At 44.8% G+C, this 27623-nt stretch overlaps 1 protein-coding gene across 2 annotated transcripts in view; it reads left to right on the top strand.

Annotated features, from left to right (window-relative positions):
• Positions 1-803: 803 nt before the first annotated feature.
• Positions 804-27623, top strand: part of LOC115773688 (potassium voltage-gated channel subfamily A member 1) — a 148944-nt gene continuing 122124 nt past the window's right edge. The window contains exon 1 of one of the 2 annotated variants that reach the window (XM_030720559.1): positions 804-2099. In XM_030720559.1, the coding sequence (XP_030576419.1) occupies positions 1116-2099 (984 nt within the window). In that variant the 5' untranslated portion in view covers positions 804-1115. Of the gene's footprint in view, positions 3557-27623 lie in introns of both variants that reach the window. The other variant, XM_030720560.1, reaches the window with a different exon arrangement.

Below are 27623 nucleotides of genomic sequence, written 5' to 3'. Positions count from 1 at the left end.
TGGTCATCGGCTTAGACATGTGTGTTGAACTGGCCTTTCCCAGTTAGGAAGCCATTTTAATATTAATATCTGAATCTATAATTACATTACTTTTTTTGATTTCAGATTTCATTAAGATTTTTGTTTGGTCACACTGTGACTCATCCTACTGATTTAAGCTGTTTTTACATCATCACAGGCAGCACGAGCACTGACCAACCAGCACAAAAGTAGAAAAGAAAAACGTATTTATTTATTTATTGTCCTTTGTGGTGAGTGATTGACAGCGGCGAAGACGGTAAAAATCAAATGATACTAAAGTTTCTCATCACAAAAGTTAAAACAGGAAATTGTGATAAATAAAATGTATAATATGAATAAATAAATGACTGCAAAGGTGAATAGTTCCGGAAGGAAACGGTGTCCTAACCCGCGCAGGCCCGTGCACCTGCCTGAGAGGTGAAACATGGCACAGTGTGGTCGTGTTTGTTTTTATGGTTTCATAATGTGTTGAATCATATCTGGATTGTACTTTGTTATTTTGTATCGTGCGCAGTGACCGTTTTAAATCGTTCCTTTTGACTCGCGCGCACCGACTGCCCCCGGTATAGAAAAATCCAAATGAATGAAAGTGAATAAATAAAATGAGATGGTCGGTGCGCGCGCTCTGTCGCCACAGGCGGAGCGCGTGTCCTCTCCCAGAGAGAGAGAGAGAGAGAGAGAGAGAGAGAGGCGGGTGGGTGGGGTGGGGGGTGACAGCTTGTCTCGCATCCACAGACATTTTCAGAGGCAGCTAAACGGTTGAACAGCACTTTTGACGTCAGGAGTAATCACTACAGCCTACTCTCTCTCATCCGGGTCTTCTCTTCCTCTTCTGCGCTTTTACTGTTTGTTTCGCGCAGACCTGCGGCGGCTCTCAGCCTTAACAACAGCAACAAAAACAACACAAATGCACTCATGTGAAGCGGAGCCGCGGCCGCAGGAGCCGTGATTCAGAGCGCAGCTCCATCTCTCTCTGCTGCACCTTTGATTTTTCTTTATTTCTCAGACTTTCCTGGAGGCACCGGGAGGATGTTCGCGCTCCAGCTCAACAAGTCTCTCTTATTTTGCACGCATTAACTGTTGATGGCTGCGGAATGGAGATAGCCTTGGTGAGTTTTGAGAACGGCGGCGCTAAAGGGAGCGGTGGAGGTGGCGGTGGTGGAGGCAACAATGCCGAAGAGAGCTGCCGGAACGCGCTGGATGTCCCACAGCCGGGCTTCGTTCAAAGTGGACTCGGAGAGGACTACAGTAAGGAGCTGAACACCCGGGGCAGCCCTCAGCCGCCGCACCACAGTCCCTGGAAGATCAACGACATGAACAACACTTTCAGCTGCAGCGAGAACGCCATGGATGCGCTTTTACGCGCGGACCACAGTCCCCATCTGTTCGACGAGGACATGCTGGACATGGACATGGACACGGAGAGCAACGAGAGGGTGCTGATCAACATAGCCGGGCTGAGGTACGAGACTCAGCTGGGCACCCTGAACCAGTTTCCTGACACTTTATTGGGAGACCCCGCCAAGAGGATCAAGTACTTCGACCCGCTACGGAACGAGTACTTCTTCGACCGCAACCGGCCGAGTTTCGACGGGATTCTGTATTTTTATCAATCGGGGGGGAAGATCCGGAGACCTGTCAATGTGTCAATAGATGTGTTCGCGGATGAGATCAGATTTTATCAGCTGGGGGAGGAGGCCATGGATAGGTTCCGCGAGGATGAGGGGTTTATAAAAGAGGAAGAGAAGCCGCTGCCTCAGAACGAGTTCCAGAAGCAGGTCTGGCTCATATTCGAGTATCCGGAGAGTTCCAGTCCGGCCCGGGGCATCGCCATCGTGTCCGTGATCGTCATCACCATATCCATCATCACCTTCTGCCTGGAGACGCTGCCGGAGTTCAGGGACGAGAGGGAGCTGGCGGTCACCAGCCGGCTGGACAACAGCACCGCGCCCCGGCCGTCCCTCACCTTCACCGACCCCTTCTTCATCATAGAGACCACGTGCGTCATCTGGTTCACCTTCGAGCTCATCGTGCGCTTCTTCGCGTGCCCCAGCAAGTCGGAGTTCTCCAAGACCATCATGAACATCATCGACATCATGTCCATCATGCCTTACTTCATCACCGTGGGCACGGAGCTGGCGGAGCAGCAGGGTCAGGAGCACCAGAACGGCCAGCAGGCCATGTCGCTGGCCATCCTGAGGGTCATCCGCCTGGTTCGGGTCTTCCGGATCTTCAAACTGTCCAGGCACTCCAAAGGTCTGCAGATCCTGGGGCAGACGCTGAAAGCCAGCATGCGCGAGCTCGGCCTGCTCATCTTCTTCCTCTTCATCGGAGTCATCCTCTTCTCCAGCGCCGTGTACTTTGCCGAAGCGGACGAGCCGGAGTCCCACTTCTCCAGCATCCCAGATGCCTTCTGGTGGGCCGTGGTCACCATGACAACCGTCGGTTACGGTGACATGAGGCCCGTGACGGTCGGGGGGAAGATCGTGGGCTCCCTGTGCGCAATCGCCGGCGTGCTGACTATCGCGCTCCCGGTCCCCGTCATCGTGTCCAACTTCAACTACTTCTACCACCGGGAGACGGACCAGGATCAATCCTCCCTGAAGGACGAGCCCAACAGCGGCAGAGAGAGCCCCGAGCTGAAGCGCAAAGGGAGCAAAACGTCAGTGAAATCTCAGGACGTGGAGAACAACGAGGCGGGCGCTTCGGTGGAGAAAACGAACATCAAAGCGAACAGCAGCATGGACTTCAAGAGATCCCTTTACGCGTTCTGCTTGGACACGCGAGAGACGGACCTGTAGCCCTGCACACACACACCCTGGCTTAAAACATAAATAGTTGTGTAGAATAAACCCCCATTAATGGGCTCTTAAGTCTTTGCACGGTGCAGTTGGAGGATCAACACATTGCAATCCTGAAAAGTTTTAAGAGGGTTGGTTTATAAAAAGCACACTTTAATCTCCATCATCTGGGAAGCACATCAGTTAAAACTGCGGAGTTATGAACGCCCCGCGGAGCATGTGATGCAACACAGGGGCCCTTTAATAAAGCAGGAACACCTACAGAGCATCAAATCTAACTCATGGATCAATTAGAGGGAAACGGGACATCAGATGCTGCAGATAATCAAGGACAAGCAGGACTTGGAATAATTACTTGACACAGTGACGAGGATTAACGGGACCAACCAGACTGTGTACATAATGCAGGAAGCAGAACACATGCAGTAGTGCAACAGAAAAAAGGCAAAAATAATTTCCCTACATTTATGTTTATTCTGAAAAGTTGTGTACATATTCCCCACAGGCTGCCCTTTATGGGGTTGCTCTTATTGTAGATAATTTGGAGGAAAAAAACACATATATTTTTGAGATGCAGACACCTGTTTTCCTTCACTCAGGTGAGAGAGAGGACCTCAGCCTTGAACTTTTTAAAATAAAGAACATTTTGGATTTTTTTTAAACTGAGGGAACAACAGCCAAGAAAAGAGGACAGAGCAGAAACATCTGGAGAGATCGAGCGTCAGTGACACCAGGTGAGTGTCATTCTGAGGCTTAAATCAGTTTTTATTGGATGCTCAGCAGTGTGCACGTGAGGTGCATTTTTTTCACCAGTCTTACTTCATGCATGAGGAGCTGTCCTTTCAGCACCATGCTCCTCAGTATGGAGTTTCATTGGTGACAAAATTGAAGTGATTTTAAAAATGCATGGATCCAAACTGTATTTATAAGGATCAAACCACAAACAGCCCTCTCAGTGACACTTTATATTATATACTGTACAGCACTTGGCGACAGCGGGGAGAAAAACCTGCTTTTAACAGGAAGCGATCTCTGACAGAAACACAATTACGGCCTTTTGCTTCCCCCTTCAGGCAGTGAGAGGAATTACACTAACACTTTTGAGACAGAGACCAGCGTTGGTCCTAAGCAAGCTTTACGTTTTCTACATGTTGTACCCGCATACAGTCACCAGGGGGCAGTGGGCTGTTGTTAGCTATGTAGCTTAGCTCCTCCCACAGTGTCCGGTCTGAGCTTCGCATGCTTCTTTTTTTTTTTTTATCTTTGATTATTTCTCCCTGATTCTTCCTCTTCGTGGTGAACTAAGCCCTCTTTTCAACCAATCAGCATTCTGCCTACACATAGTGTCACCACTACTGGGGTACGTGTTTGACCTGTTCTGACAGGAGCACCTCTCTTCAAGTCTCCCCAAGCATGCGTCAGAGGTTCATGTTCACAACCAAGTTTCCTAGACAAAAATCCATTATTTAGACAAACATGCTGATAATTACATCGTTACTCCAGAAGGTTTACAAATACCAACATATCCCAGTAAACCAAGTTTTCACTTATTTGGCATACCAGAGTGGAACAGTGGTGCCTCACAGTGAGAAGGTTAAGGGTTCAAACCTCCCAGCTGGCTGGAGCTCCTCTGTGTGCAGTTTTCTGTTGGATCTCTGCAGGTTGTCTGTCACTCTGTTAACCCTGTGATGAACTGGAGACCTGTCTGGGTGTACCCGGCTTCTCAGGCAGTTACAGTTAGGACACCCCCCCCCCCCCCCCCCCAAATAAAAAAGAATTGGATGAGTGTTTAAGGAAATGGATGGATAACAAGTGTCTGCTTGTTTTTGAAGCTATGCTAGTTTAACGTGGGGAATATGCAAACCTACATCAGGCAGTTCATTGGTGGATGTGAACGTGATGTTCTGGATGGATTTGCATGATAAATTTGAGGGATTTTATTCTGGCTTTGACTTGGTGTTGATATCTTGAATAGGATCAATTACATATGAGATTAAACAAGAAAAGGTGTGAAGTGATGTTGTGAAGAAAAGCCACAGACTAAACTGGATCCAGTTCATGTCTTCAGCACATCAAGATATGCAGAGTCGGATACTTGTGTTTACATTGTAGTCTTTCCTTTGAACGAGCAGCTTGTTTTCTGTTTGCTGGATCAGAAACTTTTTTCCAACATTTTCCTGCTAATAACTTTCTACAGTTCACATGGAGCTCGTCATCACGGGAGCGAAAGCCAAGAAATCTAAACCAAAATGATGACATCTGCCTCTGGAAGCTTTCTCACAGGTCAGACTCTGTGCTGTTAGTGCACCAGTTTATGACACTGAGCTGCAACAATATGTCTTTTTTAATGGAGGTGAAGCAGCTGTATTCACAGCAGAAACATTTGGAGCTGAACCTTTTCTGCTTGTATGACTCCACTGTTATTAGCATTATGATCAGAAACTGCTGTCCAACGTGGGTCTTTAAGGTCAGCGCATCGTTAACGAGCATCCATCTCCTAATGAAGCTCCATGTCTGAGCATTTGTTGGTGGACTTTCACTCTCTTTATTCGAGAGCTCCAAACTTTAACTAATCCGCTGCTGATTTAAGTCATTAATCCTGGTTTGGTCTCAGACTATAAAGCACAAAGTTCGTGACACCTACAATAACCCCTGCTGTGCTAAAAAAAAGAGGTCTCATGCTATAAAAACTAAAAATGCTGACTTTGACCTGCTCAGAGGACAAGTTGGAACAGTTTCAAAGCAGATTAGAGTGAGATTTACCGCAGCAGAGTGATGTCTCTGTGCAGATATGGGGCACATTGAACACAGTAATGCACGTACAGTAGAAACAAATGAACTGTTGAGCCAGTTTCCAGATAGATTTACAAGTAAACAGTAAAATTATTCCAACAGTTTCATCTTCAAAATGGAGAAAGGATGCATCAATATTCAGACTCAGTCTTACTGATGTGTAAAGATGAATATTAAGGCTAAATATGAGGCAAAAAGCAAAGAGGTTCAGTTGTTTCATTCATGCCTTCCTGTAGTTCAGCGGGACTCTAACTCCCGCCTCGCTCTGCTGGAAGTGGAAGTGAGATTTGCTATCTTTTATTTTTAGTTTGGGTAAAGGGGCAGTGCACAGATGGAGTCTGCAGGCAGAAGCCCGTCAGCTGTCACGCTGGGTGTTATCTCTGAAGCAGCTGAGAGCTTCCTGCACGTTTGTCCTGAGAGACCCGGCAGCACTCCAGGTGGGATGGGGCGTCTTAATGGGCCAAACAAGTCCGCTTTGCATATTTATAGAGGCTTTAAGGAGACGCCTCACTTTCTGTTTTTACAATGATCTGATTCACGGGTCACAAAAATAGAGGACAGCGTCTGAAGCAGATAACAAACAAGAGAAGCCAGCAAACAGCAGCAGCAGCTCTCCCGACCATGTAAAGATGCCACCGTGCTCAGTTATACGTAGAATATCATTCTGATTATTCCTGTATGGATATCCTATGTCGATCAATTATATGTGACCTGCCTGAAGCTGGGTTGCATAGCAGCAGGATACACAAGATATTCCAAATGTTTTGTTCCCCAGAAACACCTTCCTGCTCCTCCCGGGGGATCCCGAGGTGCTCTCAGGCCAGATGAGTTATATATAATCTCTCCTGAGAGTTTTGGGTCTACCCCGGGGTCTCCACACAGCTGGGAGAGCACAGAAAACCTCTCCATCACATGCCTGAACCACCTCGACTGACTCCTTTCAACACTACGAGCTTCCGGTGGATGTTTCTAAAGTCCCATCAGCAGAAACAACTTTTATACATCGGCTGACGGTTGTCTCGGTTGCTTAGGTAACACTAATAGATTTTCCACCTGGTCATATGTCAATCAGTACTATTCTTCACTCCCATCAGTAGCTTCAGTTGTTTGCTTCAAACATCTAGTGCAGTTTAAATCTCTACCTGCACCTTTTTATGGCTGACAGGGGAAACAACCTTGAGGGTTGAACTTCATGATCTGGAATTTTTATCCACATGTTGAAGAAGCCGAGTTTCAGAAACTAGAAGATCCTAACTTTTCCATCAAGCAGGGATTTTGGTCTCACTTATAGAAGAGTAGATGTTAGCCTAACCTTCCTCAGGTTACTGAGACTGTGGATGGAAAGAAGTGAAGGCTGAGACCAGCCAGTTCAGGGACTCTAGTTAGCTGAGGGGAAGCCTAGCAGACAGCTAGCAGCTACAGCCGCCTGTGTCCCCATCCACCTGTCAGTCAGAGAGGCCACGCCCCTAAGAATACAAACTTTATTTAAACAGTTATAGAAACATACACACACACACACACACACGCACACACACACACACACACACACACACACACACACACACACACACACACACACACACACACACACACACACACAGAGACCAAAGCAGTTTCTGTATCAGGCTGTAAACATGTTTATTTCTATGGGACTAACTCACTGTGGCGCCTCTGCTGGACAGCAGAGGAACTGCAGGTTCAGTTCTGGCTTGACTTTTCAGCCCTGGAGGTCGCTGCTTGGTTTCTGGCACAAACTGTCATCGGGTGGATTTGCAGAATTTAACTTGAAGAGTAGAGTTAATGAGAGTGACTGAGAGCTCGCCACCTGGTGGCTGCTTTGTGTAGATGCTGCTCAGCTTTACATGCAGCAGTGAGAGTTGCAGTGAATGTGTGTAAGTGTGAAATGATGTTTGCTTATAAGCCTGTTTAAATTATGAAAGAAATCTGAGATCATAAAACACAAACAGTCGCGATAACCAATCAGAGCTGAGGAGGCTTTTCAGGAGGTGGTCTTATAGAGAGAAAGAGGAGGGGCTTCAGATTTAAGCTGCTTCTGGCAGGTACACCATCAGAAAAATAATGTTTTATTTTTTAAGCACCACCATCCAACATTTCAAATTATTAATACTCTAAATGAGTATTAAAAGCTCTGTCATCACTTTCTCTATTTCCTTTGAATTATTTCCAGTTTAAATCAGTTTATACATATAAACAGTTAAATATGTAGAACCATTTTTTTTTATAATTAAAATATGAGGAATGTTTGTAGGAAATTATCTGAAATATGAAGAAAATATAAAGGCTGAAGTCTGCTAGTAGTAACACGGACATCCCTCTCAGCTGCGAGCAGCTATTAGCTGGAGTCGGTCCTGCATCCATTCAGGTCATTGAGAGGGTGATGATAGGCGCTGACAGAGCAGCGTGAGGATGCAGGCCTTATGATCATCAACACATCAGGACTCGTGTCTGCTGGTAACTGAGAGAGAGTCACAGCAGCTGCAGGAGAAACCCGTCTTTACTTCCTCCAGTGAAAACAAAGCACGCCGTTACCGTTTATAATTTACCTAATGATGGCTGCAGTGAGGCTCCTCCACAGCAAAGATAGAAAACAGTTTTTAGAGCTGGTTTTGTGCTCAGAGGAAGAAATAGGAAGGAGACGAACACAAAGTGTGGAAACGATCTGTGAACTCAGCACTCTGTGAGTCGGGTTGGGTGAGGTGTCACTGTGATCTCAGAGCTGAGCACCATCTGCCCAGAAGAACAAAGAACTCTTCGAGGCTTCAACGGTTCAAATCAGACTTTAAGTTCAGTTTTCCTGCACAGTCTGTGGATTTAAAGCTGACTTAATCTGATCAGTTCCAGCTCTGTATTTTTCACTCTGTGGATGACCATATAAGGACCTCCCCTCTGTGTGACATCATACAGATCCAAGAGTATAAAAACTGTGATAAACGGAGTGTTTGGAGCAGCCTGTGCCTTTGACTGACCACACTCTGAGCTTATTATTAAAAACTTTAGTTTATCATGAAGATCCACCTCGGGAACTGGAAACAGGAAATGGGGAGAAGCAGAACAGGTCACCTTTAAATGCTGGGTTTTTGCTGATTAACTGATTGTTTGGTTCATACAGTCAGAAATCCATCCAAGCAGAAACTGTGACTCAGTGACCTTCTTCATGACTCAGGCCCTGCTGGGTTCAATAACAGGATAAAGTCAGAAGAATATTTATCCAGAGGATAAATGAATCCAGAAGAGCTTCCCTGAGTCACTGATATAAAAATATAAAAAAATAAAGCAGTTTTTTTTTTTTTTTTAATGCTTAATCATCTCTGCAGACCTCCTCATCCATCAGCTGCCCCCTCCTGCCTTTAATCATTTCAGGGGTTCTTCTGCTGAGTTTTGTGAGCGATCCAGGTCCCCTCGCTGCCCGGATCCGGTTAGATTACGTAACCTTCCTGTTTATCCATTTTTCCCTCCACTTGCCACCGTATGCGGCCCCTCGTAGCAGCGGTGACAGTTGCCTTTTGCATGAAGAAAACAGTCATTTAGCATCATCTCCGCTGTGCGGATCCTTTGTCAGCAAGCAGAAAGCTGCAGGACAAAAATCTGTCCTGCAGATCCACATGGCCTCACCTACTCCAACACGCTGCCAACAGTGCAGCATCTGGATGCAGTCGACCAAAAGTCAATGCACATGCTAGCCCGCATCTTTTATTACTTTCATCTGATTTCACTGGGTAATTACAGCCTCCATCACCATCTCCTCTGTACACTCCTGGTTGCTTGTTGAAGAGGGTTTTTGTTCCTCAGCTTCACAAACATGCTGCATGATGGGTAAATATCTGTGAGCTCTTCTTGTAGAGTTTAGCTGTAGGAAATGTGAATGTCAGCCAAGCTAAATGTTCACAGTGTACAGATATGGCATAAAATCACAGACTGTACATGAAAGATGGCACTAACCACCGTGACATCACCCACTGGTATCTGGACTCCATCCTTTAAAGTCTTAATGTGAGCATTTTGGCCTCCATCATGTTGGTTTCTGGAGCTATGAATATGCAGATGAGAGGGAGGTGTTATCAGCTATTGCTAGTTAGCTAGCTTGGTTGCATCACACAGACTCAGTTACCTACTGATCAGAGCTCAGTAACATCCAAATAAAATCCTAGAAACTGGAGCTCAGGCTTCATGCTGACCTGTCGCTGCATTTTTCATATTTTGGGGTTTTTAATGCTGAGCTTTGAGGTTCTGTTGATATCCTGACTCCTGGTTTAGTTTGGATTCAATTTTAGACTTCATGTATCTGTGCAGCTCCGTTTGTTGAATCTTCTGCAGCTTCAGAGCTGCTGTGAATGGATTTTTGTCCTTGTAGAGAAGTCGGTGCTATTTGCTGCTTGCTTTCAGTCTTTGTGCCAATCCTGAGTCCACAGAGAGGAAACTAACTGTTCAAAGACAGAATAACAGGATTAGCCAAACTGCTGTAAAAACCTTTAACAGATGAGTTTGAGAACAGAGTCGAGTTAAATCCAAAATAAAGCTACTCAGATCTCAACACTCCATGTTTTAGTACCTGTTCTGAAACGTTCAGTGGTATGATCATTTTCATCACCCAGCATGAAATATACATATTTGTTTGAATATTTTTGGAATCTCTCGCTCTTATTTCTGGCTTAAAGGCTGAGCCGGCTCTCATGCAGATGTGGGTCAGCTTCTAGCAGTGATTTGGCACTGACACCCTTCATGAAGTCATCATTTCATATAGCATGTGAGCAAGTGTGCGGGACAATAAATTAGGACCCATTTCTGGTTCATTCACCTAAGTCTTTGTTTACATGGCTACATTTTATTCAGAGGCAGCCCAGCCATCACTCCCACAGTACGCGGGTCAGATGAAGACCTGGGCCTGAATCATGAATGCTGGTCCAGGTGAGGACCAATTCTAGTTTGTTCTTGGTCGGCATGTCTCAGATCTGCAGTCAGGAGTCATTCCACTCAGTGTCCCACATTAAATACGAACTCTGGCTCAGATTAGGGCCGGCTCTTCTTATTCGGTTACATTTTGGTTTCAATGTTCTGGCCCAGTTCGGGCAAACATAAGCAAAGTAACGAAGAGTCATCATGTTACATTCCTGGGGAAGATTAATATGTCTGGTGTGGACCACATGACCTTAAAGCTGTAGTTAAATTTATGTGTTATAGCAAAAAAGGTGTTTGAATTGATCCATCGTCATTGATGAATCTGGAATTTCACAGCAGTGAAATTTCAGTAAAAAGAAAGAAGTCAAATTCCATCATCATATTTTCATTATTTATTGCTGCTGCATGCATATTTCAACAGTGTTAATAAACAGTGTTAAAAGTGCTTTTCAAAGGTAGACAAACATGTTGGTGAAGGGCCCGAGGTGCTGCAGCTAGAAAAAACTACACATAAATGTAAAGCAAACAGAACAAATATAAAATGGTCAAAGTCGCACATCCTAGATCTCAGGTGTCCTGACAGCTCCACCTTTTTCCTGCTGTTTGCTTTTATCAGTTTAAACTGCTCTGCTGGACGCATCAATTAGCTGGATATAACCGAGCACCGGGACGCCGTCCAAGCATCATGAACTCTGGCGGCGCCACCGTCGCTGTAATCTGGTGGACTGGCCGCCTAGCTGCAGATCCCAATTAGGGGAAGCCGTCTGCTGCTGGCAGCTGAACAAACGCTGTCGAGGACGGGGCTTAGTGTCATCCACAGATCCGTGAAAATAACCCTCAGTCGGATACTTGTTTCAGTTTCTGCTGCAGGTTTTCAATAAAAAGTAATCCGTGGATTCTGCTGTGAAGCCCACTGTGGTTGGGATAACTGGACCAGATCACATCAGTTACTATAGCTGATGGGAACATTAGCAGATAGATTTTGGGCGATTCTAACAGATAAAATATATTCTTTAAAGTAATGAAAACAATAGAAATTACAGTGTTTGGCACTGATTGTGTCTAACCATAGTAATCATTTCAATCACATATTTGAGTTCTTTATTGTTTTTCACATTTGTTAATTTTATCTGTTTTCTTATGATCATTTAATGCTTATGTGTGAGTTTTATTTTGAAATCAATGCTCTTATTGTAAAAGAAACCATTAACCTCATGCTTATTTCCTGCTCCTCTGTGACTCTAATGGGCCTGAAACCTGAGACCATGACCTCAACAGGAAAGAGTTTTCTGAGCTCAGAGATCAGCTGAGCAGGAACAGCCAGAGGAGTCGCCCCCTGCTGGACATGCATTACATGATGATGCTGGAAAACTGCAGGAATAACACCTGGATGTTAAACATCATGTTCTACTAATGAGCTCAGTGTATGATGTCACAGAGAGAAGACATCCCTAATATGGTCGTCTCAAGCACAGAAGCCCCACCCACCTATTGTTCAAGCCTTCTGTTTACAGGGAGCAGCCAATCAGAAGGAAAGCATCATAAAGAGGGAGGAGCTAAAACAGCTTGTTTACAGGTTAAAGGAGGATTATTGTGTACTATGAATGATGCAAAGCAGCTCTGGAACAGTCCAGGAATAAAATCATGGAGCTGGAAATGAGCCGACCGGGTCGGTTTGTAGCTGATGGCTGATGGCTGTCTCAGACAGCACCATCTGTGTCTGTCATAGGTACATTTTATTTATATTTTTATGTGATTATATTTGAGGATAACTGCAGCAGCTGAATATTGTACCTTACATTAGATCCTCCAGCCTTGGTTCCCAAGTGAAGAGAAGCTTCTTGAAGGACTTTATTGGTACAGACGCGGTCACGTGGATTCAGAGGAAGCAGCATTTTGGTTATTTAATAGAAATCTGCAAATCTGAAGTTCATGTTTTAAAGCCGACTTGTACCTGAACAGCTGTCGCTGCACCTGTGAGTCACATTTTTCTTCTTCTTCTTCTTCTTCTTCTTCTCTGTTGTCTTTGTTCTGACCTTGAACACATCGCCGGGATTTGAGCCTCAAGTTTAAGCTGTGCCCTCGAAAACTTGGAGGAGCTTAAAAAACTTTGCGTGCCGACAGAAATACCCGTCCACAGCTGTCAGAGTGACTGACGTCTCATTTCACCGAGAGCCGAGAGATGCTAAAAACACAGCCGTGACTAATCCGAGCTGCCGTCCCACAGATTCAGATAACACACAAACTGTAAGATATGCAGTATTTACATTATCCTGTTTCTATTTTTAACCTTGTAAAGGCATGAAATCCAGGGACGTCTAAAGCTTCGCATGACAGGAAAGCAAGAGAGGAAATATGAGCGGAGCTGCAGCAGCACAGCTAATTACAGCGCTCCATGATTACAACGATTATAACACGACTGTCAAAAGTAAATATGTGACTATGAGGCTCAGCTGGGGACACATGACTGAGGCTTTTGGCACTAAAACTGGCAGCAGAAGTCGAGTATGAAGGCAGGAACGAGGCTGTGCAGCCTTTTCTGAATAGGCTGAGGTGATTAGTGTGAGCTTCTCTCTGCAGCCCCCCCACCGGGGCTCCTATCACCCCTGCTCTGCTGCACACAGGACAGGAAAACGCTGGAAGCGGGAGAGACAATGCAATGAGGAAGTTACATAACATGTACACTCATATATAAATATATTTTCACATGCATACTCACTCACTCACACACACACACACACACACACACACACACACACACACACACACACACACACACACACACACACAATGGCAGAGCTCAGCTGCAACCTCTGCCGCTGCCTGAAAAAAGTGGGAGAGCAGTGAGAGTGCAAAGATGGGGCTGAGCTCAGCCGATGGAGGAAAAAACTAGTTTCCATTTGTGTATTTGGAGGCTCACTTGGACTTAACCTTTAATCCCCTGTACTGGAGACCGGCTGGTTCTTTCATTAAAACACTTTGGAATGGTTCTGGGTCAACATCAGGTTTGTAGAGCTGCACGTGCAGACTTGATGAACAGCTTCAGTAAGGAAACTGTTGGACTCTCCATACTGGAGATGTTTGTTCACACCGTCACTGAGAGCTTTGACCAGGCGAGGAGCCCGGTGATGGGCTGAAACACTCCCTAAAATCTCAGGAAGAACTCATCGAGGTACCTGAATGCTACTTTGTTGTCTTGCTCAGCCCCAAATCCTGCCTCAGACTCTGGTTAGCATCCAGAGTCTAAAGGTATCAAAAACGGGGTTTTCTTTAGCCTTTGAATGAGTGTCCAGTCCAGTGCGCTAAATTCCTACTAAACTCAAACCTGTGACCATGGTCTTCATGGAAGTGTAAAGCTCAGCATCGTGTCTCAGTGGCTCACTCCACATAAACATGAGCCACCTGACCCAGAATCAGTACATTTCATAAAGCTCTGGGAGTTACTCAGGGGTGGGTCCTAATTTGGTGCTTTTCTAATTTTTTCCATCATAACTTCATAAGGAGGGCAGCACGGTGGCGTGGTGGTTAGCACTGCTGCCTCACAGCTAGAAGGTCTGGGTTTGAATTCACCTCGGCCCAGGCCTCTCTGTGTGGAGTTTGTATGTTCTCCCCCTGTCTGTGTGGGTACTTCAGTTTCCTCCCACAGTCCAAGGACATGCAGTTACTGCGGTTAGGTTAATTGGTGATTCTAAATTGCCCATAGGTGTGAATGTGATATGGTTGTCTCTGTGTTAGGCTGGCAACCTGTACAGGTAGGGCTGGGCAATATATCGAGTTTTTAAGAAATATCAATATATTTCTATATGCGAAATGAGACAATATTGTTTATATCAATATAGTCTATGTCGCATGACAATCATACCTGTAGATCCACCAGTTCACCTTTGTCTTCTCCCAGTTTGTCTCTGCACAGCTTCACACTGCCCCGCCTCTCTCCCTCACTGCTTCACCTGTAAATCACGCAGGAAGCGACAGCATGGATAAGTAAACAGACACAAAGCTATCGAAGAGGAGCTGGTTAGTAAAAATAAAAACAATGCTCAGTTATTTGGAGATTGTTCAGATTCAAAGCAGCAGCAGAATAATGCACTTTGTGAAGTTTTCTCCAGTGAGTAACCAGAAACAGATCAAACTGACGCTGGTTTCTGCTCCTGCCATTTATTCATCATACCGATGCTCAGAGGAAAAATCGAGCTGAACAAAATCAGCAGATTTAGTCTCAGACTGTGAGTCTGCAGTGGCTGTAAAAGTAATATGGCTGCAGTTTTCAATAGAGACTAAAAGTGTTTTTCAGTCCTCAGTGTTCTCGTCCTCAGTGTTCTCATCCTCAGTGTTCTCATTTTTAAAGTTCTCATCCTCAGGGTTCTCATCCTCAGTTTTCTCATTCTCAGTGTTCTCAGCCTCAAGGTTCTCATGCTCAGTGTTCTCATCCTTAGGCTTCTTTGCCTCAAGTTTCTCGGCCTCAGTGTTATCGTCCTCAATGTTCTCATTTTTAAAGTTCTCATCCTCAGTGTTCTCATTCTCAGTGTTCTCGGCCTCAAGGTTCTTGTCCTCAGTGTTCTCATCCTCAGTGTTCTCATCATCAGTTTTCTCATTCTCAGTGTTCTCGGCCTCAGTGTTCTCGTCCTCAGTGTTCTCATTTTTAAAGTTTTCATCCTCAGTGTTCTCATCCTCAGTGTTCTCATTTCTAAAGTTCTCGTCCTCAGTGTTCTCGTCCTAAGTGTTCTCGTTCTCAGTGTTCTTGTCCTCAGTGTTCTCGTTCTCAGTGTTCTCGTCCTCATTCTCAGTGTTCTTGTCCTCAGTGTTCTCATCTTCAGTGTTCTCGTCCTCAGTGTTCTCATTGTCAGTGTTCTCTTCCTCAGTGTTCTCATCCTCAGTGTTCTCATTCTCAGTGTTCTCGTCTTCAGTGTTCTTGTCCTCAGTGTTCTCATTCTCAGTGTTCTTGTCCTCAGTGTTCTCATTCTCAGTGTTCTCCTCGCTGAAGACCTGAAGGTTTCATGTGGAGGTTCATTTGCTGAACTTATGAGGCTGCGAGGGCCCAAAAACTCTGAAAATAGTTCTAACATTCATGGCTTCAATTAATTCACTAAAGTCATTGGTTATTTTATAATCAGCTGACTCTGAGGGGGTCAGTTTGAATTTATGTATGACTCCAGTGTGAAGGAGCTCAGACCTAACCCGGAACTCAAAATAAGGAATCATTTCTAAACATCTGTGGGACCGAATAATTAAAGTGATTACAAAGCTCCAAAACTGGACACAAGCTATGATGCTCCACTTTCACCTCTACAGCTTCCAAACCTGGAATAAATGTGGAATGTTTCTTATCCACTGTGACTCCAGCAGAGTCAGAGTGAACTGCACTGATGAGGACGCATTAGTACATCACGAAGTGCAGAATTACCACGTCATTAAATACTTCCTCATCACACCAACCAATATTTGTCTGCATCACTTTGTGACATGTTTATGTTCAGGACTGATGGCTGTATTATAAAAGCTGCACTTTTCATAACAGGTCATAAACCCACCTTTGAGTCACTGAAATGTTCCCTTTTTTTCACGTCCATACAGCACAGGTGAGAAATCTTGGCTGTTCCTCAGATTTGAGCTGCTTTGTCCATCAGTTCTCACAGTAATCTCACTCTGCTGATGTGGAGGATTTAAGCCTGCCGTTGCATAAGAACCAATCTCCTGTATGGAGGAGCAGTCGTAGGCAGAGGAGCACAGGTGTCCACAGGCAAAGTTTGAATTTACCTGCCAGCGAAGCTAGTCAGTCACCTGTGACTCAGATTCATGCGTGTGCTTTTGGCTGAAAGTCATTTAAAGTTATGTAAATGCTAAACAAAAATGATCAAAAGCTCTGATTTCCTGCAGCAGCATCTCAGGTGTGAAGAGGCTGAAATGCAGTTTGATATGAAGCAGGTGCTGCAGCCGGAGCACTGGAAGCTGCTCGGGTCTCGGTTTGATTTGAGATGCTGAGAAAAGCTGAAGCAGTATGATTGAAGCCCTGAAAGAAGCTAAACATGAGCTAAAGATAAACCTCGCTGAGGCTGAGGGGTCACTGACCGTTGAGTTGAAGTTGAATGGAAATGACAAAAAATAGAATCTGAAGTTGAAGCACTTGAAGATGCAGAAGTGTCAGTTTGAGGCAGCAATAAGGTGTCACTTTAATCGGTTTCATTAAAGTGCTGAAGAATGAGCTGAAGACATGAAGTGATGATGAAGTGCTCAGAGAAAGGACTGTCAGTATTTTCACTGACTGCAGGCGAGTCCTGCCTCGGCTCTTTGGGTCGAGTTGCTCCACTGTGAGCGCTGATGGTGCTCTTTCAAATTTCATTGATCAGATTTGTAGAAGTGTTTATTTTCTCACTTTCCCTCTTATTAACCGACTCACCGCCTCTTCAGCATCGTTGTTTAGTGTGAAACGGTTCTCAGTATGTTCTCAAGAAAAGATCACAGACTAATCTGGACCCAGATGTCCTTCTGCAGGCAGACTGCACTCATGCATGAATGGAGACAGTTTGGTTAGTATTCCATCCATGATGATGTCTCTGGTTTGGCATGTTCTTGTCCTCAGTGGACTCAGCCTCAGTGTTCTCATTCTCAATGTTCTCTTCCTCAGTGTTCTCGTCCATGGTGTTCTCTGCCTCAGTGGACTCATCCTCAGTGTTCCCATCCTCAGTGGACTCGCCCTCAATGTTCTCGGCATCAGTGCTGTCTTCCTCAGTGTTCTCGTCCATGGTGTTCTCTGCCTCAGTGTTCTCAGCTTCAGTGTTCTCATCCTCAGTGTTCCTTTCTGCACTCATGAGTCCTGTAATGGTCGCTGCTCTGGTCTCTTTCTGCTTCTGAAACTGAAGTCTATAGGACTATCCTGCACACTGGGAAATATTTTTATCATGCCTCTATGTTCATATGTCTAGAACAGGAAGCTCATGTTGTGTGCACTAATGCTGACTAATTCACTTGTTGTGTTCCTGTGATGCAGTGGAGGACTGGGCTGTGTTAGTGGTATGTTAGTAAGTCTGCAGCAGACGGTCGCTGTTCGGGGCTCTGTTGTAGTTTTGGTTCCTCTATTTTCTTGTTGCTTCTGGTTGTGTTGGCATGTGTGCGTTCACATGTGTGTGTCCTGGATTGTTGTCCTGTGCTCTCTTTGTTTGTTGTCAGTCTGCTTGCAGCGTTTTGTGTGCTGCTGTTTCCTGAGTTTGTGGTTTGGGCTGCAGCTCAGAGTTAAAGCTCACCTTTTGTTCGTCAGCTCTGCTTCCTGCTTGGTGTGATCCCAACAGGCTTTGCATTACTGATCCAGCAGCATGTTATCTAAAGCCCTGCAGCCCGAGTGAATGCACACCTACAATTATGTAAAAAAGACGCCGACGTGGAGTTCACGTGGGTTATTTTAAACCTGGGCTGTACCGGGTCATTAACTGCAGCCCTGAGCACAGCAGAGAGTTCATGAGTAAATAGAAAATGATTGCCTCATTGGCGTGTGATAATTAAGGGTTTTCAGCTGAGCTGCTCAGCTGGCTCGAGGTCTGTGACATGGAAATGTAAGACTCAGATGAGCTTATGCAACCTAATTGTCTAGCCCCGGAGAAGAGCAGTTAACTTTAAAATGGAAAGCATTGTGAGGGCTCGAATTAATCAAATATATGTAAACTCTGCTGAGAATGCTAATTAATCCCTCTCGTTGTCCCCGCCCTCCGCTGCCATCTCCTTCCTGGATAAACTCTGCTGCTGTTTCCTGATCATCAGACTAACTTGAGGGGGGGTCAACATTCACAATAACATCACCTCCACGCCGACTCGTCCTCACAAATCAACTCTGTGCGTAATGAATGTATGAATGCAAAGAAGCAGGTTTCCTGTGGTGCTCAGAGGGAAGGAGAAAATCAGAAGTTTGATCTGCTGAAGAAGCATAAATAATTATTTCTCTGTGATGCTGTTACATGCTGAAGGAACAGGAGGACGAAGAAGCCGTGGACTGACAACATTCATGTCTTTTATTTTGAAATATTTTATTTTGAAATATTTGAATTATTTAATTCCTGAAGCAGCCACGATTTTATAATAACCACAGAATAAGAGCAGCTGTCGTTCAGCCTCAGTTTGGGTGATCAAATGTGGAGCACATGTTTGTCATCTGTAACCAAATCAGAGAGAAGTTCCTCTGTGACCTCCTCGGGATCAGCTGATGCTTTTTAATTTTTTCCAGCATTTCTGACTTCTCATAACTCCACGAGTACAGCAGATATCAACATTCAGATCTCAGGGTTTTAAAACACGATTAAGCTCAGTTAGAAACCAAATCAGTTTTACAGCCGCTCTGAGAGTCCCAGTTTGTTCTCTGAGCAGCGTCCGTACCTCACAGATGCATTCTGGGTAAACTTTAATGGTTCTGTTTCTTGTGCCCGTCCCGTTTCCATGGCAGATATCCTAAGATGTTCTGATGTCATTAATTATGATTTTTAATGATTTTATGGAGATTGAAGTATCCGTTTCGAGGCGTCTGCAGAGGAGTGAAACTTACAGAGCTGTGGCTGCAGTAAGGTGGAGGTCATGGTGGAGGTCGGGGTGTATGGATGGGCTGATGCTGGACTGCATCATAAGAAGCTGAGGTGACCTTCCTGAAACCATGAGGGGCAGATCCTCTGCACTCTGAGCTTTCCTGAAACCTCGTATCCGAGCAGCCTGTGCAGTCTCATTCCTCAGCACCTTTATGAAGCTCAGATTCTGCTTGTTCTGACTGCATGTCCTCACATCAGCTTTAAGCAGTTCCACAGCATTAGTTTATATCTGAAATCAATAAGCAAATCAAAAAAGTGGCTTTAAAAATTGATTTGAAGATGTTTGATCAGGTGTGGAACCAAACAAGGGCGATAAGGTTCACAGTGACGGGAATAAAAATGCTGCGCAAACCTTTTTATTGAGGACTATTTTTGGTATCTGATGAATTTCAGCACTTTGACAGTTGTGCTTCTGCAAGCAAGGAGAGAAAAATCAAATAAGCAGAAAACAAGCAAACAAAGAGGCATCAGTCCAAAGTTATCTAACCAGACCGACTTAATGCAGCGTTTCCACATGAGCGGCTGCTGCCATCACTTCTGCATCATCTGCTTTGAGCGCGGCACCGTAACCGTCGGCCACGGGGCGTCACGGCACCTACGCCGCCGCTCAGAGTGATGATGGGGACGGTGCTCGCAGCCAATCAGATATCCAACCTACACAAACCACGGTTTCATAAAGTCCTACCTTATTTTCCCAGTGGCAGTGCTGTCTTTGGAAGCAGAAGCTACTGATGTGTCTAATGCACTTACATAAGAGCACAACACCTACATTTACAAAATGTCAGATGCCTTCGTGATGCCGTTTCAGCTGCTTAACTTTTAACCCTCGGCTGTTTTTATTTAATTTTCTCTCATTTCATTGAGCGAGAGCTGAAATCCTGCAGATATGCTCAGATTTATCCTATAACACTGTTTCACTGTGCCTTTGTAATCATTTAGTGTCTCAGTCTGCCTGTTTGCTGTGGGGCTGTTCTCTGTCTCTTTGTCATCATCTTCTTGCACCTGTTTTGCTCATTTTGGTGACTTTTATGGCTGATTTGTGCGTTTTTGAGGCGATCTGCTCTAGTTGTGTTACCTTGTTGTTGTCTCAGGCTCCAGGCTGAATGGGACTACATTCAGTATTCCCACCACAAATATTACCTGTAACAGGAAAAGTTCACTAACCTTCTTGCATGTACACAAAGCAGACTCTGTAAGTCTGGCAGAATATTTGTCTGCATGTTTGTTAGGACTTTGGCTCCAGCTTTGGTGCTCAGCTGTGATTTCCTGTCTGCTTCACCCTGACAGACTCTGCTCGAACTCGTTCATGCAGCTCTGAAGAGTTTGGGAACCAACCCGTCTCGGTTTGTGGGAAGTGTAGCGATGCCCACGTTTTCTTCTTTACGTTCAGCAGCAGCACATTCTGTTTGTTTTCTTCACTCCCGCCGAAGCGCTAACGCACAAACATGTAACATCGATGGTTGTGTTTACAGGATTTAAAGCATTTTTGTGTGTGACCAAAATCTTTCACTACAGCTCCAAATTTGGGTTAATCCGCTGCTGGAAATAGTTCTGACCTAAAGGTCACTACAGTGCCCAGCTGTTTGAGGACATTTCTGAGCCTCTGTTTTCACTGCTTATCCATCTTGGGGGGAAGGGGGGAGGGGGGGGTGCAGAGGTGTCTCCCAGCTGATGCTGGGCAAGGATGCTGTTCACACCCACAAGGTCAGCGATTCACACCTGCAACCAATTTAGAATCACCTTAAATATGTCTTTGGACTGTGGGAGGGAGCCGGAGCAGCTGATCTGCTGTAGGAAGTGATGTGTTTGGCACCGGGTCGTAGACAGGAAGTATTAAAGAACAACAAACACATTGTTGGTTTAGAAGACTTTAATCCATAAACTCACCCGACGTCCTGGACGTGAGCTCCGAACACGTGTGGTTATGAATTCTGATCATACATGCTCTGATATTTCATCTCTGCAGGAAATCCTCTGCACGATGATTATTTGATATCAGTTCATCAAAGAAAAAATTTGTGATTTGTGTTCTTATAAAAGCAGCACAGACTCACTGTCGATCAATTTAGATGGAAAATGAGAAACTTTGACATTTATTTGTGATCTATTCTGCTCTTTTCCACCTCCATGTTTTATTTCAGGGATCATGTGGAGCAGCTTTGTATGAATCTCTGTTCTTTACCTTACACTGGGCCTCGGTGCCACACCTCAGTTCATCCTGTCTGAAATGCACTGCTTCAGCCCCTCCCCATTAAGAAAACGTCTTTCTCATTGGCTGCCCCTTGGAAAGAGGGTGGTGCTTCTGTGCTCTCTCTGTGACATCATACAGGTCAAAGAGAGTAAAAAACTGTGATAAACAGAGTGTTTTGAGCAGCCTGAGGTTTGGGCTCACAGGGATTACTGTACATACACTGAGCTCATCATTATAATATAAACTGCTCGTGTTTAATACGAGCATCCAGCAGTGCAGAGGAACAGGAAATAGGTCCAGTTATGGGACAAAGAAAGAACAAGTTTCCATCGATAAGGTCGTAGATTGGAAGCTACGAGGAGCCCACCGTTTATAAATAAAGCTTTCAATACTCTGACATCTTCATCACAGTTTTTCGGTGCATCACCTTCAGGATCAGAGAACGGGGATGAGGATGTTTGCGCTGACACGAGGAAGGCCCCGAGGCCTTTTTGGTGTCAGTGAAGGAGGCCTGTGTGAGGCCCGTGGAGGCTCCGCCGTCCACCCACATCAGCGGTTTATTGAGGACTGGATGTACAGTTGTCAAAGCGAGGCGGATCTTTTCCAGCCACAGTCTGTCCCGATCACCGTCAAACATCTGAGGTCACGCACGAAGGGCCTCGTTTTCCTTTTCTGTGGAACGCCACGCGTCTGACGAGTTAACACGTTTTGCTCTGATGAGGCAGAAAATTCATTAGCAGCCATATTAGGATGGAAAATGTGCCATCTGTGCAAAATCTAACCAATTACTGGATATCCTGATGTACTATTAACTCAAAACAGCACTTCAGGCTTCTATTGATTTAGACCAGATATCACTGTGTGAAGCAGCCTAATGTAGTGTTGTAATAATGAAATATGATGGCACAAAGAGCTGGTTCAGTGGCTCTGGACAGCGTTGGACCCCCTTCCTGAATGTGGCAGCTATTTTTAGGGGCTTAAAGAGGGAAAATCCTGATTCATTATCCACAGACGAGGTGGCACAACTGCGTCACATAAATCTGTTTCTATTTTTTTATTTTCTCAGCTGACGGGATGCAGCAGCACGTTTGACTCCATGTGCCACATCAGTCATGCATGAACTCACAGATTTAATTACTCAGTAATAATATTCACCATGTCTAACCCCGGATATAAATAGACACAGTGTGTGTGTGTGTGTGTGTGTGTGTGTGCTGTTTGTAGTAACTGGAGTGGAGCTGCTGTTGGTGTCACGGCCCACCAATGGCGGGCACAGGAGGCGGGGTCTCCCGGCAGCCAATCGCAGAGGGCCTCGCTTGATTGAGTTTCATAGGGCAGCCATCTTTAACGATGAGGCTTCCAATTGACCTCGAGGTGGAGCGCAGAGGATGCTGTCACAGATGTGTGTCAGCACTGATGGAGGTCGATGAGATGGGAGCCTCCGCCTCCTCTGCTGCTCCCTCCAGTTATTGTGTATCCAGCAGCTGATTCAGATTCAGTCTCATCCCTCGTTTCTGATTTTTGATCTTCTGAGCTCTTTGTAAACATCCTTCACGCTGACGGTAACTGAAGATCCCACTGAAAATGACACGAATGCTGAAAACACTGCTCTGATTGCACCTTTGTTAATGCAGCTCGATGTTCTCAGTCTTTGCTGCTGCCTGATCGTTTGATTCTCCTGAGAATTTGTAGATGATTTGGGTTCATAACTCGTTACTGAAGGATGGGAACTTTTTATTAATTTATGAATCTGCTGAACAGCAGATTGAACTCTGCTGTGTTTGATTCCATTGATGCTACAAGAAGCCAAATAAGACTTTACTTTAAAACCCTGGTTCATCCAGTCTTTTTGTTTCACATGCTTTTACACTCTGAAACCAGCATTATCATATTTATTTCATTTGTTGCACCTGAACTTTGAAATGCCCCTCTTTGAAATCTTTGCATCAAAGTGAACTTATTAAAATATTTTTTCATGGCTGGACACTCACTGGAGGGCAGAAGAACTTTAGAAGAACTATAGCTGAAACTATTGACAGATTTCAGTCCAGGATTCACTCTGTTTTGGTCTCACCATCACCATCTTATCCCAGTACTGCTGCTCAGCCCAAAGCTTCCTCTTTAGGAGGTGATCAGTGGACCTTTGGAACCTGAGCTGTGAAGAAGGAGTTTGTTAGACCACTGGTTTCTGGTTTTAGAGTTAAGGCTGTTTTTATTGGTTGAACTTTCATCTACTGAAGCATATCTTTGTTTGCCAAATGGACTTTCTTTCACTTTCACTTTTACTTGTCGTGTTTCTGCCCCAGATCTGTTAAAATACAAGCTAACGCTGCATGTTGATAAATTATGGCTACCTGGTGAGTTTATTTGTCCTTTACAGGTGCTCATATCCTATGACACCAAGGTTAGAGGTCACCTTACATGTACTGTATGAGATGGCAGTGCTTTGCAAACTTGACCATTTCCATGATGCAGATATTTTACTGTTAAGTTCTCCACTATGTTCACCACCAAGCAGGAGGCTGATAATGGCCACATAGACATCACTGTTTGGCCCAGATGTGACCCACATCTGCAGGTCTCTGTGTAGGTTCTCAGTCATCTTAAGTGCTTCTTTTTAGGTTCACCTGGCAGGTTTTTTTTCTCTTCTAACAGCTGATATTGAGTCTCAGGTACAGCAGAGCTGTTGAGTCATTAAAGGTGTGAGCAGCTGAATCCCCTCTGAAAGGATCTGAAGACCGTTACAAGCGGCTGATAGTTGGTGTCATAGGCCACCACCTCTGTTCAGTGATGGTCCTTGGAGATAGATGGCCTCTTTTACTCCTCTCAAACATCTGTCTTCATTAGTATCTAAAAGTAGAGTAAAGGAGATCATCTCTGTCCAGCGACCATCAGAACAGCGGTGGTGGTTTGCAGCTAGATGCCCACATCTGCACATTTGGCTGAGTCTGATGAGTGTGGCGCCTCGGCTCAGACACCGATCCATCTAATAATGCTCAGATATCAGGTTTGTTGTAACATTTGGCCAAAACCAGCCCGTGCTTTAGTCAGTCAGTGAGTCTCTGCAGGTGAACCCTCTCACGTTACACACATTTCATGTATTTGTAAAGTAAAACAGTGATTAAGCAACATTTATTCACACTGTGTTTTGGGCTGATTTCAATCTCTTTATGAGGCTGTAAAATTTAAATTTCTCATTAAATTCATGCTTGGAATTAATTGTCAAAAAAGTAAGACTCATCACAATTTCTTGAATAATCAACCCGGTAAATATACCATCGTTTACTGCAGGGGTGAGCAATCCCAGGCCTCGTGGTCCAGTGTCCTGCAGGTTTTAGATGTGTCCCTGATCCAACACACCTGAATTATGGCTGAATTACCTCCTCAGTATGCAGTCAAGTTCTCCAGAGTCCTGCTAATGACTTCTATATGTGATTCAGGTGTGTTGGCTCAGGAACACATCTAAAAGATGCAGGACACCGGCCCTCGAGGCCTGGAGTTGCCCACCCCTGGTTTACTGGTTTAGCTTATTAAATGTGTATATTTCCAGTTAAATGAAGCCACATTTTCTCCCTTTGGAATACTGCCTGTAATTCCTCACAGAGTCGGTTCAGATAGTATTTTGCATTCAGCTAAAAATAAATCAAATATCTCCTGCAGAGCTTCCATTTTGTTCTTTTTAAGTGATACGCTGAGTAAAAACGATGAAAGTTGCAGGGCTGGTTTGGTGATTTCGGTGCCGTGAGGTTCTGCAGAGCCTGTTGGATGGAATCAGTTCATGACTCTGCAGACCGTCTCGATGCAGCTCGTCTCCATCACACTTCGCTCTCAGAGAGGATGAGGGTGTGAAGTCGTGGGCTGCGTCGACGCCGAGCAGCGCCGAATGTTCTTTCATTCATCTCAGGCCGTTAAATAAGCAGAGAATGAACTGGAGCAGAAAGAAAAAAATACTTCTGCTCACTGAACAGGAACATTTTACAAACCAAATGAGAGCTCATGTTCACCTGTAACTGTACTGTTTACATGTGCAGTTTCAGCCTCAGCAGCAGACCCCCACAGGACATTAGGAAGATCACCGTGTATCAACATTTCAGGGGTTATAGTAACATTTTGAGAATATTAATAACACCAGTAACTCTATTCTCTATTCCACTTCTTGAAAGAAAGAAAACTTTGTTTTTCCACTATGACTCTGAGGATGCTGGGTTAGCTGGTTGGTTGCGTGTTGCTCCCTGGGCACTTTGTAGCTGCCCACTGCTCCACGTTGTGCTGTCTGTGCTGCAGACTCCATGTGTGATGGGTTAAATGCAGAGACTGAATTTCACTGCATGTATGTGACAAATACAGTTCTTCTTCTTCGTTGCTTGCTTGGTTGCTTGGTGGCTGGTTGATCCTCCACTTTGATTCAGACTAAAATATCTCAGGAACTTTTGGATGGTTTTCCATGAATTTTTGTATATATCTTTATTGTGTCCAGAAGATGAATTGTGTGGTTGCCCTGACGTTTGTTCATGAGGTTTACATGTGTGGTTTTGAAAGAAATGCCTGAACAACAATTAACAGATTACATTTCTGCAGGCTTGGTTCAGATGTTGATGAGGCAGCATCCAGTCACATTTGTGAATTTTTGTTTTCTTCTATCACAACTTTCTTGGAGAACATCTGTATATGAACACTTTTGGCCAAAATCATGTTGAGTTGTTGGAGTGTGGAGATATCATATTAGAATGAGAGGATGTGGTGCTAAATTGTTGGTTATCAAGCTGCATCTACAGACTGTATGGGAGCATCACACAGACTCAGACACTTCATGTTATTGGTCAGATAATTGCATTAAAAATGCTCCAAAAGGGGCGCCCAGGTGGTTTCGTGGTAAAGCTGGCGACCACATACATATGCCGCGTTGTGGTGTGGGTGGTGCAGGCTCGAGTCCCGGCCTGTCGCCAGTGTCCCCGCGTGTCCTTCTCCGTGTCCTCCCCCCATTTCCTGTCTCTCTACTGTGAATAAAAGCTGCTGTGGCCAAAAATGAAAAAAAAAAATCCAAAAGGCTCCAACAGCACTAACACAGTCCAGAGGTCCAGTTCAGGGACTCCAGTTAGCTCAGGTGAAGCCTGGCAGACAGCAATCCACCTGTCAGTCAAAGAGGCCACACCCCTAATAATGCAAACTTTATTTAAACATGTAGCTCTGCAGCTGTTATGGAAATTATCCACAGAGACCAAAGCAGTTTCTGTATCAGGCTGTAAACATGTTTATTTCTGCCGGGCAGTTTTAACATGGGAGTCTATGGGGACTGACTCACTGTGGCGCCCCTGCTGGACCCCAGAGGAACTGCAGCTTTTGGAGCTTCAGCGGTGGCTTCACATTTCAGCCCTGGAAGCTGTCGCTTGAGAAGTTGCCGATGTTTAGGCCTCAGTTTAATCCACCAGTGTTCTGGTACATTAGTGGAAGAAGGCCTTGTTTGTTTCTGTCTGAAACTGGAAGAGGCGAGTTTAATGAAAAACGGCTTAATAATTACAATTTGTAATATATTTTTCTTCGTGTGTATCAAGTTGGTCGTGACTGTAGAGGGAAAAAGCTGCTGAAATGTCCTGTAGACAGCCTGTGAATGTGGAAAAGCACGACTCTTAGTCTTGCATTAGTTGCTGTGTGTGATGCTGAGTCTGAAGTGATAGTCTGTTTATGTTTTTTACATAAACAAACCATCACTTTTTTACTTATTTTTTATGAATAAATGCACTGGTTGGTTTGCAGGGCTGCTCTGTAGCTTGCTAGCGTACACTCTTTTGAACTTATTGACTTGGACGGGGCTCTGAGTGATCGCAGTGTTACACAAGCACGAGAGACTTTATGCAACAGAGAGCCCGTGCACGCGTCTCTACAACTGCAGAGAAGTTTTCTGCTGCTTTGCAGTTTGACCCACTGTCTGCTGGAGGCTGCAGGCTAAAACAAACCCCTAAGATATAAATGCACAGGAGATATTAAGAAGATAGGATTAACAGTTTACCCTGATTTTTTTTCCAGAGATGAAGCGCCATCAGAAACACATCTATAGCCGCTTTTGGATGGGATTAACATCATCTCCCTGTGAAATCTGAGTCCGAAATCCTTCTCAGGGGGTATAACTCAGCCAGATCTGAACATGGAGCACATATTGACATCATTCTGTGTGACTTTCAGTTCCTAAAGATATTATCAGAAAGAAATCTCCATAAATACACAGAATTCAGAGCTTGCACAGCCCTGTGGGAATATCAGAGTACAGCAGAGCTGGAGCTTCTTTTAGCTGATTTTAATTCTAATGGCACTGATTTGGAGCTGAACGGGGCTCAGAGA

The sequence above is a fragment of the Archocentrus centrarchus genome, chromosome 23 (genome assembly GCF_007364275.1).
Source record: "Archocentrus centrarchus isolate MPI-CPG fArcCen1 chromosome 23, fArcCen1, whole genome shotgun sequence".
NCBI lineage: Eukaryota > Metazoa > Chordata > Actinopteri > Cichliformes > Cichlidae > Archocentrus > Archocentrus centrarchus.
This window is presented reverse-complemented; position numbering and strand designations above follow the sequence as displayed.